Raw genomic sequence first — 15,374 nt, forward strand, 5'->3', positions numbered from 1 at the left:
CTGCTCCAACCGCAGCACCAACCGCTGCCCCAACCGCAGCCCCAACCGCAGCCCCAACCGCTGCTCCAACTGAAGCTCCAACCGCAGCACCAACCGCTGCCCCAACCGCAGCTCCAACCGCAGCCCCAACCGCAGCCCCAACCGCTGCCCCAACCGCAGCTCCAACCGCAGCTCCAACCGCTGCACCAACAGCTGCTCCAACCGCTGCACCAACCGCAGCCCCAACCGCTGCCCCAACCGCAGCTTCAACAGCAACACCAGCCCTTTCAGAAATTAAGTTGGTGTTCAGCCTGGTGCAAGCATTCACAGAAGACCTGCAGAATACCTCCTCACCAGCTTTCCAAAGTCTCTCAAGCTCTGTAACTACAGCAGTAAGTTGTGTTTCTTTTCCATCCTTTCAAAGTCATGCGTTTAGTTTTGCTAACATACAGAGTTATGCAATTTCCTTTGATGACTCCTCAATACAGAAATTTACTTTTATTTCAATTTCATATTGAATTAATGAAAAAGAGCACAAAACATGATGAGCATAACATTTGGTCATGGTCAACATTTCATAAGCTGACTTTAAAATACAGGTGACATGATTTCAACCTCTGGTACCAATGTTTTATCATGTTTTACTGTGTTGACGTTCAGCCGTACCTTTTGCTGAATTGTGAATGTTTTGTCGTATTTTTCTTAAAAACTGGGTTTTATTTCTCCTATCATGACAGTTGGACAACATTTACAAAGTCAAATATGGATCCAGTTTCAACCGCACTGAGGTTACAGGCTTCAGGTATGTACCTATGCCATTCCTGGGTAAAACAAACATGCATTACCAAAACATTCAGTGATATGAGGTTACCACAATGACTTAAGATATGTTGCAACTTCACCCAAGCAACACAATAAACTTAGCAATTCCACATGCATTGTACACCAGCATACCAATGCAATGTGATAGAAGCCCTTCTGTTTCATGGCGATGACATATCTTGATTTTTCTGTGTTCATACATGTAACAATATCAACGTGGATTTGATATGCTGATTGAATGTTGTTCATTTTCATAAATTTGTTTCCAGACAAGGTTCGGTTGTGGTAGATACTGTGCTGGTATTCAACGATGTCAGCTCAGTTCCTGAGGCCGGTGATGTGGTGCAAACTATGGTGCAAGCTGCCAACGGCAGCAACCCCAATTTCACCCTGGCTGTGAACACATCTACGATTGTAGTGACAAGTAAGACTCAAAAACTAATTACAAAAGTCGATTATCTATTATCTATCAAATGATGGTTTATCATGTTTGTAGGAGTGTAGAGAACACAAACATATGTGACTAGCTCGTAAGTGTTCACTGTCACCATATCTAAACAGTAAGACTAAAAAACTTCTTATTTCCGGTTAAATGTCTCTTAGTTGTGTTTTTATTAACTGCCCCAACCACTGCTCAATCCTCAGCCACAACCACTGCCTCGACCGCAGCTCCAACCGCTGCACCAACAGCTGCTCCAACCGCTGCCCCAACCGCAGCTCCAACCGCAGCACCAACCGCTGCCCCAACCGCTGCTCCAACCGAAGCTCCAACCGCTGCACCTACAGCTGCTCCGACCGCTGCACCGACCGCTGCTCCGACCGCAGCCCCAACCGCAGCACCAACCGCTGCTCCAACCGCTGCTCCAACCGCTGCTCCAACCGCAGCACCAACCGCAGCCCCAACCGCAGCCCCAACCGCAGCCCCAACCGCTGCCCCAACCGCAGCACCAACCGCAGCACCAACCGCAGCCCCAACCGCAGCCCCAACCGCTGCACCAACCGCTGCTCCAACCGCAGCACCAACCGCTGCCCCAACCGCAGCTCCAACCGCAGCCCCAACCGCAGCCCCAACCGCTGCCCCAACCGCAGCTCCAACCGCTGCTCCAACCGCAGCACCAACTGAAGCTCCAACTGCATCAACTGACCCTCCATCTTCAAGTGAAGGAACCCTGGGTCTTGTGTTCAGCCTTGACCAGACATTCAGTTCAGCTCTCTCCAACCCGTCCTCTTCGACCTTCAAAGCTTTGGCTGCTACAGTGGTCTCTGACGTAAGAATCCAGTTCTTATATTAATATGCACTTCACCAAATAAAGGGGATAATTTATTGAATACCCAGTGGTATAAAAAGTACTCTAAATTAATTAAATAAAAGTATCAATACCTTGCTAAAAATTACTTAAGTAAAAGTGAAAGTCATCCATTCAAATGTTACTTGAGAAAAAGTCAGTAATATCAAATGTTAAGTATCAAAAGTAAAAGTAAGTGCCGTTTATCAAAAATGCAAAGCAGACAGACATTTATTTACTCATTGTATTTTGTGGGGCGGCTAGAGGCCACATTTTGATACCAGAATAGATCATGAGTGCAGTCAGACAAATGATGGTTTATCATGTTTGTAGGAGTGTAGAGAACACAAACATATGTGACTAGCTCCATCATTTTCAGTCGCTTGTGCCCCTAAACATATTTTGTAACCTAAATTATCTTTCGCTGCAGGTGAACAAGGTTTATAAGAGCAGCAATCCATCCACCTTCCTTCGTTGCATTGTCAACAAATTCACGTAAGTATGAAATTCCGTCAATGACAATTTAAACACAATGAGAATGACTGAACTATTTTTGTTGATAATTGATAATTTTGTCTGCCTCTCTCGAGTAGGAGTGGATCTGTAGTCGTTGATACCACCCTTGTCTTCAAGAACACGTCCTCAGTTCCCTCAGCAAGCAACGCTGTGTCAACAATGAACGCAGCTCTGATCAACAACTCCACCTCCCTGAACATCATAGCAAACAGCATTAGTGCTTGTAAGTGTTCACTGTCACCATATCTAAACAGTAAGACTAAAAAACTTCTTATTTCAGGTTAAATGTCTCTTAGTTGTGTTTTTACTAACTGCCCCAACCACTGCCCCATCCTCAGCCACAACCACTGCCTCGACCTCAGCTCCAACCGCTGCACCAACCGCCGCCCCAACCGAAGCTCCAACCGCTGCACCAACAGCTGCTCCAACCGCTGCACCAACAGCTGCTCCAACCGCAGCACCAACCGCTGCCCCAACCGCAGCACCAACCGCAGCCCCAACCGCTGCTCCAACAGCTGCTCCAACTGAAGCTCCAACCGCAGCCCCAACCGCAGCCCCAACCGCCGCTCCAACCGAAGCTCCAACCGCTGCACCAACAGCTGCTCCAACCGCTGCACCAACCGCTGCTCCAACCGCAGCACCAACCGCTGCCCCAACCGCAGCCCCAACCGCTGCTCCAACCGCATCAACTGACCCTCCATCTTCAAGTGAAGGAACCCTGGGTCTTGTGTTCAGCCTTGACCAGACATTCAGTTCAGCTCTCTCCAACCCGTCCTCTTCGACCTTCAAAGCTTTGGCTGCTACAGTGGTTTCTGACGTAAGAATCCAGTTCTTATATTAATATGCACTTCACCAAATAAAGGGGATAATTTACTGAATACCCAGTGGTGTAAAAAGTACTCTAAATTAATTAAATAAAAGTATCAATACCTTGCTAAACATTACTTAAGTAAAAGTGAAAGTCATCCATTCAAATGTTACTTGAGAAAAAGTCAGTAATATCAAATGTTAAGTATCAAAAGTAAAAGTAAGTGCCGTTTATCAAAAATGCAAAGCAGACAGACATTTATTTACTCATTGTATTTTGTGGGGCGGCTAGAGGCCACATTTTGATACCAGAATAGATCATGAGTGCAGTCAGACAAATGATGGTTTATCATGTTTGTAGGAGTGTAGAGAACACAAACATATGTGACTAGCTCCATCATTTTAAGTCGCTTGTGCCCCTAAACATATTTTGTAACCTAAATTATCTTTCGCTGCAGGTGAACAAGGTTTATAAGAGCAGCAATCCATCCACCTTCCTTCGTTGCATTGTCAACAAATTCACGTAAGTATGAAATTCCGTCAATGACAATTTAAACACAATGAGAATGACTGAACTATTTTTGTTGATAATTGATAATTTTGTCTGCCTCTCTCGAGTAGGAGTGGATCTGTAGTCGTTGATACCACCCTTGTGTTCAAGAACACGTCCTCAGTTCCCTCAGCAAGCAACGCTGTGTCAACAATGAACGCAGCTCTGATCAACAACTCCACCTCCCTGAACATCATAGCAAACAGCATTAGTGCTTGTAAGTGTTCACTGTCACCATATCTAAACAGTAAGACTAAAAAACGTATTATTTCCGGTTAAATGTCTCTTAGTTGTGTTTTTACTAACTGCCCCAACCACTGCCCAATCCTCAGCCACAACCACTGCCTCGACCGCAGCTCCAACCGCTGCACCAACCGCTGCTCCAACCGCAGCACCAACCACAGCCCCAACCGCAGCCCCAACCGCAGCACCAACCGCAGCCCCAACCGCAGCCCCAACCGCAGCCCCAACCGCAGCCCCAACCGCAGCCCCAACCGCAGCTCCAACCGCAGCTCCAACCGCTGCTCCAACCGAAGCTCCAACCGCTGCACCAACAGCTGCTCCAACCGCATCAACTGACCCTCCATCTTCAACTGAGGGAACCCTGGGTCTTGTGTTCAGCCTTGACCAGACGTTCAATTCGGCTCTTTCCAACACGTCCTCTTCGACCTTCAAAACTTTGGCTGCTACAGTGGTCTCTGAAGTAAGAATCCAGTTCTTATATTAGTATGCACTTTACCAAAGAAAGGGGATAATTTACTGAATACCCAGTGGTATAAAAAGTACTCTAAAGTCATCAAATAAAAGGATAAATACTTTGCTAAAAAATGACTGAGGTAAAAGTGAAAGTCATCCATTCAAATGCTACTTGAGTAAAAGTCAGTTATATCAAATGTTAAGTATCAAAATTAAAAGTAAGTGCTGTTTATTAAAAATGCAAAGCAGACAGACATTTATTCACTCATTGTATTTTGTGGGGCGGCTAGAGGCCACATTTTGATACCAGAATAGATCATGAGTGCAGTCAGACAAATGATGGTTTATCATGTTTGTAGGAGTGTAGAGAACACAAACATATGTGACTAGCTCCATCATTTTCAGTCGCTTGTGCCCCTAAACATATTTTGTAATCTAAATTATCTTTCGCTGCAGGTGAACAAGGTTTATAAGAGCAGCAATCCATCCACCTTCCTTCGTTCCATTGTCAACAAATTCACGTAAGTATGAAATTCCGTCAATGACAATTTAAACACAATGAGAATGACTGAACTATTTTTGTTGATAATTGATAATTTTGTCTGCCTCTCTCGAGTAGGAGTGGATCTGTAGTCGTTGATACCACCCTTGTGTTCAAGAACACGTCCTCAGTTCCCTCAGCAAGCAACGCTGTGTCAACAATGAACGCAGCTCTGATCAACAACTCCATCTCCCTGAACATCATAGCAAACAGCATTAGTGCTCGTAAGTGTTCACTGTCACCATATCTAAACAAATTTCGTTGAATTCAACATTGGATAACAACAATTGTGGAGGACACTGCTCACAGTTATTTCCCATTAATGAACCATGCCATCTTTCTGCTATTTCAGAGACATCCACCACCGCCGCCCCATCAGTGACCACAGTATCGGGAAGTCCTCCCCGACCCACAGCCTTCTCCCTCGCTGCCTTGCCTCTCACTCTGCTACTGCTAGTAGCACAGATGCTGGCTAGCTTATAGCCTGCCACGTAGCTGCTAGTCGCACAGATGCTGGCTAGCTTATAGCCTGCCACGTAGCTGCCATGACATTGGTTATACCCACCACCCTCACACAACATCTACAGGAAGCCTGACAGGCTTCGCCAATGAACTATTTCCCAGCCTAAAGAACTATAAAGTCGCTCTTTATTGCTCCTAACCAAAGAGAACAAAAATGCTATAGCTAGCTCTTAGATGATGAGTGTACAATGATTTTTTCCCCATGTTGTGTGGTAAAATTAATATTTTTCATATCCTACACATACTCAGACAAGCACACATACAGTGCTTGGATTTATCATATTAGATGTCAATATTTCTACAGAATTCACTGTTTTACCTTACAATAATATTGCTATGTGTACCATATAATGAAGTACTATTACGAAACAAATGAAGGGATTTGTGTACAACTGTAAACCAAAGCTAAAATATGATGTGTGACAAGGGGAAATGTATGAATACACTTTGCCTCATTGTTTCTCACACATTATTTATTTTCTATCAAGCAATCATATCCACTGCAACTTGCACATGTTTTGTTCTTTAAATTAAAAGGATACAGTAGGATAGCAAAGGTTGTTCGAAAATATGCCCTGAACGTTTTAATATTTGTAGATGTCCTTTTAATATGGGTTATTTGTTCTTGTCCTAATAATGTTATTTGCTCATTGTTCCCTCTTCCATTTGGAACAGTTTGTAACTCTCGGCCTACAATTATATTTTGCAATCTATTTAAACATTAAATACTTTATTACTTTGTTATTGTGTGATGCATCCAAGGTGCCATCAAATGCGCTTTTGCCTACACCGTAAAAATTACTCAGGGGCTTAGTAATGATAACTCCCAAAAATCTAGGATTTTTACAAAGAAAATGTATGTTTCTATCTTACATGAATATTTCAAGTATGGTACTTCATTTTCATTTGTTCCAGTTCCTGACTAGAAAAAATAAGTCGATCCCATTTCAAATTAAGTTGGTTTTACACTAAAAGCTAAGTATATCATACATAAAAGTCTGACTTCTTGGTAATACTTAACCCTCGTATTGTCTTCACTTTTTGGACCCTTTGGAAGTCTTCGGGTCAAATTGACCCGGGACATTATTGGGGCTTTAAAAGCAATACAAAAATAAAAATTTCCATTCAAAACTCTTTAACATATTTTGTCTTTATCTCAATTCCAAACAATATAGATAACATGTATGATTAATATTTGTAATTAATCTCTGCTAGATCATATTTAACAGTGGAAGTGTAATTCGTTTTTTGTGATAAAGTTATAATTTATGTAAACAATCTGCTATAATAAGGACTTGGGTGGAATGCTTATCTCTGAAAAGTTGAAATGAAACAATGTTTTCATTGATGTTTATTATTTTTGAAGAAATATTCTCATTTGATTTTCATCTTTATCTTAAAAAGCTGATTCAAATAGTTGCCTCACTTTTTGAAAGTTGAGCAAGCACAATATTTTTTACAGTATACAAAAAAGCAGAGCGCGCTGCTTCTCTCCCTGAAACAGCTGCCTTCAAAGCAGAGTGGAAAAAGACGCGACTGTTGTTGCTAGTTCTACCTGATACAGTGCTTCAGCTGGCAAGGTAGCTGGCAATGATTAGCAATTATGCTAACACGAACTTAGGCAATTCTAATTCGTATGCAATTCTCTGCTGGTAAAACAATAGCTTGCTAGCAAGAGGTGGTGAAATACATTTAGAGAGTGTTTGTTTCACACAAAAAGAGTGTATATTTATTTCAGAAACTGTAGTGGAAAATCATTTTCCACTGAAATAGCTGCCATCTTGTGAAATCTTTGTTTGTTCCGCCCCTCAATTTGATTGGTTTCTTGTTGTGACATGTATGCACTTTGGTGGAGGAGCACGAATAAAACATCCTTGAAGATGACTACAAAAAGGCGCTGGCGGACTGAAAAACATGTCCTAAGTGTTTAATGCTGTCCACGTCAATGTTTTTTAATCTTCTTTCAAATGTACTTTCCCAATGTAGATATAACTTGTTATAAATAAATAATATAATATACAATAAAATAATATATACACAGTGTTTTCAGTAAGTATTTTTTTTCCACATTTTGTTGTGTTACAACCTGACTTTAAAAAAGATTTAATGAATGTTTTTTTGTCACTGATCTACACAAAATATCCCAGAATGTCATTGTGGAAATGAATTTTAAGAAATGTTTACTAATTAATTAAAAATTAAAAGCTGAAATGTCTTTCTTCAATAAGTATTCACTCTTTGCTATCACACTTGTAACATTAGCTTAAATACAAAAATGTCTTCAACAAGTCACTCAATAAGTTTAATTGAGTCCATCTGAGTGCAAAGATCATTGCAAGTTCATGTGATTTCAGAATGAATATATTTTGTTTTTATCATCTCTGGTTTGCATAGGAATCTGTGTGGATTAGGATGTCACTACCAACTCAGCAAATGTCACAATTAAAACTGAATGAGCCTCCCATTTAGATTTGGAAAGGCAAACTTGCAAGTTATATAGGTGAATTTGCTAGCTTGCCACCTATCTGTGCCCTATCTAATTAGTTAGCTAGCTAGTTGTCTAGGTTGCCAATAAACTAATGAGGCATATTTGCATGGATATATTTGATTTATGTCCCTTACACAACTTTTGAATGGCTAGTCAGCTGCCATGGCAACATAGGTCTTACATCATATTTAGCCTGGGGGTAGGCAGTCTAACTTTTGGGGCTTAAAGTAAGTCAGTCTTAATGTTTATGTAACTGGGTAACTGAAATGAGACTCGTGTTACAGCTAAAATAAGACCAGTCTAAGCCCACCAACTGGACAGCACCCGGTGACCAACTGAACCTTCTCTTGTGCAGAATTGAGGGCCAGTCAATAGAGACAATGAGACAATGAATTTCCTTTTATAGAACAACCATATAGTACACATACATACAGCCCAGGGATCTGTTGTGTTTTTTATTTTGGATAAAATCTAATTTTGTTAAATAGTGGTGATGGTAACAGTTAATAACCAGAACCAGAGTATAAGCTGGGAAAGTAGTGTAAGCGTCACTCAGCCTTTCAAATAGCGATGGAGCAACAAAAGGTTTTTCAAGCAACCCATTGAAACAACAAGCAGGATTGGCTCCAGATCTGAGGGTGGGACAAGGATTTTCAAGGGAAGTGATGATTTTCCTTTCCTAGTGTATTGCATTCATCTTCAGATGTGAATCTCTTGGTGTTGTTCCCTGCTGAATAAGAAATTGGTTGAGGAGAAATCTGAGATGATCCTTGTATGTTTGCCCCCTCTTTATATCTTAGTTAATATACTGTATAACTAACAGATAAACTCAGTATTCACTAGGATTAACGAACTACCTTCGAAAGGGAAGCTTGTTTTATATTGATGTTTAGATTAAAAAGAAAAAAAAGAAGAAGAAGTCAACGTAGCTCCATGGATAGCCCATCCTGTTCAGAGCAGACCAAAGACACATATGTCTACCTACCTTACAGTGTGCCTGTTTCTGGCTTGTACTAATGATGGAAATATAGAGTCATTTGTACTCCCATAACTAATATATGACATCGGGTTTTGTATGGCAAGTTTGTATGGCATTGCAGTTTGTATGGCAGGTTTTTTCTCGAATAGTAAGTGCTACCTTGAAAATCATCATTGGGGTGGCCTATCTTCTTCAGGTTGGTCAAATCAACAGAACAAACAAGAGCTCCTATCAACCGGTGCTGCTCAGACAGGTTGACCTGCATCCAAACAAATACAGGTGTGCTAGCTAGCATGCACAGCATCTGAGCACTTATTAAAACAAACAGAATCCTAACAGCGGTAAAATGAGCATGGCAGGCGAGGAGTGTAGGGATGCGCAAATTATTTTAGCTTTTGGCTAACTGACCCTCATTAACCAGATAACAACAGCCTAAAGAGTTCAAAAATGTAAAAGACAAACTCGCAAGCGAGGCCTAGGACAGAAGTGTTAATGTATTTTAAAACAATTTGTATTCATATTTCTCTCATAAAAATGCAGACAGACAGATTTACACGCAAGAGAAAGCGTGCATTATGACAAAAAAGGGCAGAGAGCAAGCAGCAAGTCAAAAAGAGGTAGGCAAGGAGTAAGCAAACAGTTGCTCGAAAATATGGAAAACTACAGTATATAGGCATGAAATGCGCTTACAGAAGGTCAAATGGTCAATGAAACCTATGCCCATTGTTTCCTCTAAACACGAAAATACAAATCAGCTAATGTTATTACACACACTGAATCAAAGCAACAGACACTGAAACTGATCATTTTGTTCAGAGTGAACACACACACGAAGGTGGATAACAATTAACTGTTGTTCCTGCCTGTGTGTACTCTATGATGCATAACTGAAAAAAACGGCAGGTGTTTAAAACAGCAGGTGTTTAAAATAGCAAATTACAGGGTGCCAGAAATACAGTAGGATGTCAGGTGCTGATCTCAGACTGTCAAAACTTAAAAGTATTATGGAATTATGAACTCATCTGCTACTGCTGTAATTAATAAAGAAAAAAATATTGATTTTAGTTTAGACAGGGTGTGGTGGACAGGGTGGGGTGGACAGGGTGGGGTGGACAGGGTGGGGTGGACAGGGTGGGGTGGACAGGGTGGGGTGGACAGGGTGTGGTGGACAGGGTGGGGTGGACAGGGTGGGGTGGACAGGGTGGGGTGGACAGGGTGGGGTGGACAGGGTGGGGTGGACAGGGTGGGGTGGACAGGGTGGGGTGGGGAGAATTCCATATACGTTTAAAGCCACTCACACTGTAGTCACTCAGGTGTATCTGTTGGAAGGATTCAAAGAAGTATTGAATATTGAGAGTATTGCAGTCTTATGAGCAGGTAAGTCTATTGATTCTTGATTAGATGTGTTTTATCTTAGTGGGAGGACATTTGAAATATCCCAAAACAACTATATTGTAATATACCTGAAATGTGTTATCTTGCTTTATCTTTCTTTTTGCAAACATCAATACACAATTGCAGTACATTATAATGTAATACATCTTTTGATGACAGTTAATGGCAAGGAAACATTTAGAAGGTGAAAATGAGCTCATGTGATACTGGCGGAATGATCTATTGTGTATAAATGACATCAACACGGTGGTGTCCACCTGTTACGGTGTTCTTTTGATAAAATGTAATATTCAACTATGTAGCCTAACGTGATGTACTGTTAAATCACTGCATTCAATCAGTGATAATGATTGTGTTGTTGTTTCCTCTTGGCCAGGGTTCAAAGACATGATATGCCATAGATATGATATGACACTTGCTTCAAGATAAAGTATAAAATTTAATAAACACATTTAAAGAAATACAGTTAAAATGACAATCTCTTACTTTATGATTATGAAGGTGTTTTAACATATCATAGTCAATATGTTCAATGGTCCACATACAACTGAATTACTTGTTTCATACAAAATAATTTGCACTGTATTCAACTTATTCAATAAGTTGAAATGAGTCCATCTGAGTGCAAGGTTAATACTGTAGCTCATGTGATTTCGGAATGAATACCCTTGTCTTTGTTGGATCCCTGATTTTAATAGGACTCAAGTGCACATTGTGTTAATTAGGTTAGCGACAGACAAGCCAAAAACTGCGCAAGCTGTGCTTGGATATGACACTCTGGGATCTCACAAGATTGATCTAAAGTCAGATAGTCTGAGAACATGACTGAGAACACATGAAAATGAAAGACACCATTTATAAAAAACATTGATAAGATCACATGTGATTTAGGTATTTTCTTTCGGACAATAGATTCGGACAGAGAGGATTCTCTTCTAAAGATTGGTAAGTTTCATGTGTCTTCTGCTATGCTCACAGGCTTTAGGAGACAACAGTGAACTTGAAATACAATGGAAGTGAATTGGCGGTAATAGGGAACAACAACATTTACATTAATATGACAGCATAAACTATATTATAACAAATATGTTGCTTTCCCAACGTGAGGCATTTCAACCACTTCAAACCCCTCATCCTTAAACCTCAAATTGCTATTACTTTTACATGTATAGTAATGACTTTGCATATATTCTACTTTCAATAGCTTTCATTGATATAGCAATAGTGGATACTTTGAAATTCTCAGAGAGGCAAGATGTAAAATAATCACCTTTATTGCTTTTCCTTTGAAGGTACGTCTAGGACTGATTTCACAATGAAGAGGATAATGTTTTGCCTTATTGGTAAGATGAGCAAAATCTATCTATTTACTAACAATATCTATTAATCTACCAACAGTATCTATCTATCTATCTATCTATTTATCTTTTAGTCTATATTACCTGTCTGTTGCTTTTTCCATAAATTAATTCATGTATCCACTCAACTATAGCTGTTGCACTGACGACTGCAGCTGCCCAAACAACTACAGCTGCTGTAACTACTACAGCTTCTGAAACAACTACTACAGCTGCTGCTGCAACAACTGCTACGACAGCTGCCCCAACAACTACTACAGCTGCAGCAACAACAGTTGCAGCAACAGCTACAGCTGCTGTAACAGTTACAACTGCCTTAACTACTACAGCACCTGCTTCAACAACAACTACTACAGCTGCTGCAACTACAGCTGCGGCAACAACTACAGCTGCTGAAACAACTACACCTGCCATAACTACGACAGCACCTGCTTCAACAACTGCTAGTACAGCTACCCCAACAACTACAGCTACTGCACTAACTACTATAGCTGCCTTAACTACTACTTCAGCTGCTGCTGCTACCCCAACAACAAAATCTGCCTCACCACCTGCTACTACCGCTGCCCCAACAACTACAACTCTTGCCTTAACTACTACTGCTACTACTACTACAGCTGCAACTACTACAGCTGCCCCAACAACGACTAAAGCTGCTGCAAAAACTACTACAGCTGCCACAAACACAACTACTGCAGGTGCCTTAACTACTACACCATCTGTCTCAACACCTGCTACTACAGCTGCCCCAACTGCCACAACTTCAACTGCTGCCCCAACAACTACTAAAGCTGCTTCAACAACTACTTCAGCTGCTGCTGCTTCAACAAGTACTACAGCTGCCCCAAGAACCACTTTATCTGCCCCAACAACTACAGCTGCTGCAACAACTACTACAGCTGCCCCAACAACTACAGCTAGTGCATTAACTACTTCAGCTTCTGCTGCTGCTTCAACAAGTACTACAGCTGCTGCAACAACTACAGCTGCGGCACTAACTACTACAGCTTCTGCCCTAACAACTACTACAGCTGCTGCAACAACTACACCTGCCATAACTACGACAGCACCTGCTTCAATAACTGCTAGTACAGCTGCCCCAACAACAACTACAGCTCCTGCCTTAACTACAACAGCTGCTACTGCAACAAGTACTTTAGCTGCCCTAACAACTACAGCTACTGTACTAACTACTACAGCTACTGCACTAACTACTACAGCTGCTGCACTAACTACTACAGCTGCTGCACTAACTACTACAGCTGCTGCACTAACTACTACAGCTGCTGCTGCAACAAGTACTTTAGCTGCCCTAACAACTACAGCTACTGTACTAACTACTACAGCTACTGCACTAACTACTACAGCTGCTGCACTAACTACTACAGCTGCTGCACTAACTACTACAGCTGCTGCCTTAACTACTACAGCTGCTGCTACTACTACTTCAGCTGCTGCTGCTGCCCCAACAACAACAACATCTGCCTCACCACCTGCTACTACAGCTGCCCCAACAACTACAACTCTTGCCTTAACTACTACTGCTACTACTACTACGACAGCTGCTGCTGCAACTACTACAGCTGCCCCAATGACTAAAGCTGCTGCAAAAACTACTACAGCTGCTGCAAAAATAACTACTGCAGGTGCCTTAACTACTACACCATCTGTCTCAACTGCCACAACTTCAGCTGCTGCCCCAACAACTACGAAAGCTGCTTCAACAACTACTTCAGCTGCTGCTGCTTCAACAAGTACTACAGCTGCCCCAAGAACTACTTTATCTGCCCCAACAACTACAGCTGCTGCAACAACTACTACAGCTGCCCCAACAACTACAGCTAGTGCATTAACTACTTCAGCTTCTGCTGCTGCTTCAACAAGTACTACAGCTGCTGCAACAACTACAGCTGCGGCACTAACTACTACAGCTTCTGCCCTAACAACTACTACAGCTGCTGCAACAACTACACCTGCCATAACTACGACAGCACCTGCTTCAACAACTGCTAGTACAGCTGCCCCAACAACAACTACAGCTCCTGCCTTAACTACAACAGCTGCTACTGCAACAAGTACTTTAGCTGCCCTAACAACTACAGCTACTGTACTAACTACTACAGCTACTGCACTAACTACTACAGCTGCTGCACTAACTACTACAGCTGCTGCACTAACTACTACAGCTGCTGCTGCAACAAGTACTACAGCTGCCTTAACTACTACAGCTGCTGCTACTACTACTTCAGCTGCTGCTGCTGCCCCAACAACAACATCTGCCTTACCACCTGCTACTACAGCTGCCCCAACAACTACAACTCTTGCCTTAACTACTACTGCTACTACTACTTCAGCTGCTGCTGCTTCAACAAGTACTACAGCTGCCCCAAGAACTACTTTATCTGCCCCAACAACTACAGCTGCTGCAACAACTATTACAGCTGCCCCAACAACTACAGCTAGTGCATTAACTACTTCAGCTTCTGCTGCTGCTTCAACAAGTACTACAGCTGCTGCAACAACTACAGCTGCGGCACTAACTACTACAGCTTCTGCCCTAACAACTACTACAGCTGCTGCAACAACTACACCTGCCATAACTACGACAGCACCTGCTTCAACAACTGCTAGTACAGCTGCCCCAACAACAACTACAGCTCCTGCCTTATCTACAACAGCTGCTACTGCAACAAGTACTACAGCTGCTGCAACAACTACAGCTGCGGCACTAACTACTACAGCTTCTGCCCTAACAACTACTACAGCTGCTGCAACAACTACACCTGCCATAACTACGACAGCACCTGCTTCAACAACTGCTAGTACAGCTGCCCCAACAACAACTACAGCTCCTGCCTTATCTACAACAGCTGCTACTGCAACAAGTACTTTAGCTGCCCTAACAACTACAGCTACTGTACTAACTACTACAGCTACTGCACTAACTACTACAGCTGCTGCACTAACTACTACAGCTGCTGCTGCAACAAGTACTACAGCTGCCTTAACTACTACAGCTGCTGCTACTACTACTTCAGCTGCTGCTGCTGCCCCAACAACAACAACATCTGCCTTACCACCTGCTACTACAGCTGCCCCAACAACTACAACTCTTGCCTTAACTACTACTGCTACTACTACGACAGCTGCTGCTGCTGCAACTACTACAGCTGCCCCAACAACGACTAAAGCTGCTGCAAAAACTACTACAGCTGGCGCAAAAACAACTACTGCAGGTGCCTTAACTACTACACCATCTGTCTCAACTGCCACAACTTCAGCTGCTGCCCCAACAACTACGAAAGCTGCTTCAACAACTACTTCAGCTGCTGCTGCTTCAACAAGTACTACAGCTGCCCCAACAACTACTTTATCTGCCCCAACAACTACAGCTGCTGCCTTAACTACTACAGCTGCTGCTACTACTACTTCAGC

At 42.2% G+C, this 15,374-nt stretch overlaps 1 protein-coding gene across 1 annotated transcript; it reads left to right on the forward strand.

Moving 5' to 3' along the window:
• The first annotated feature begins 1,091 nt into the window (after positions 1–1,091).
• On the forward strand, positions 1,092–7,762 carry LOC310821164 (uncharacterized protein). The gene is made up of 11 exons (XM_083693087.1): positions 1,092–1,225; positions 1,447–2,069; positions 2,518–2,582; positions 2,681–2,826; positions 2,942–3,420; positions 3,869–3,933; positions 4,032–4,177; positions 4,293–4,663; positions 5,113–5,177; positions 5,276–5,421; positions 5,550–7,762. Exons 1-11 carry the CDS (start codon positions 1,153–1,155, stop codon positions 5,678–5,680), a joined length of 2,310 nt encoding a protein of 769 aa, XP_083549213.1. The 5' UTR covers positions 1,092–1,152; the 3' UTR covers positions 5,681–7,762.
• The last annotated feature ends 7,612 nt before the right edge of the window (positions 7,763–15,374 follow it).

The sequence above is a fragment of the Argentina silus genome (genome assembly GCF_951799395.1).
Source record: "Argentina silus genome assembly, chromosome: 21".
In the NCBI taxonomy this organism is placed as follows: Eukaryota; Metazoa; Chordata; class Actinopteri; order Argentiniformes; family Argentinidae; genus Argentina; species Argentina silus.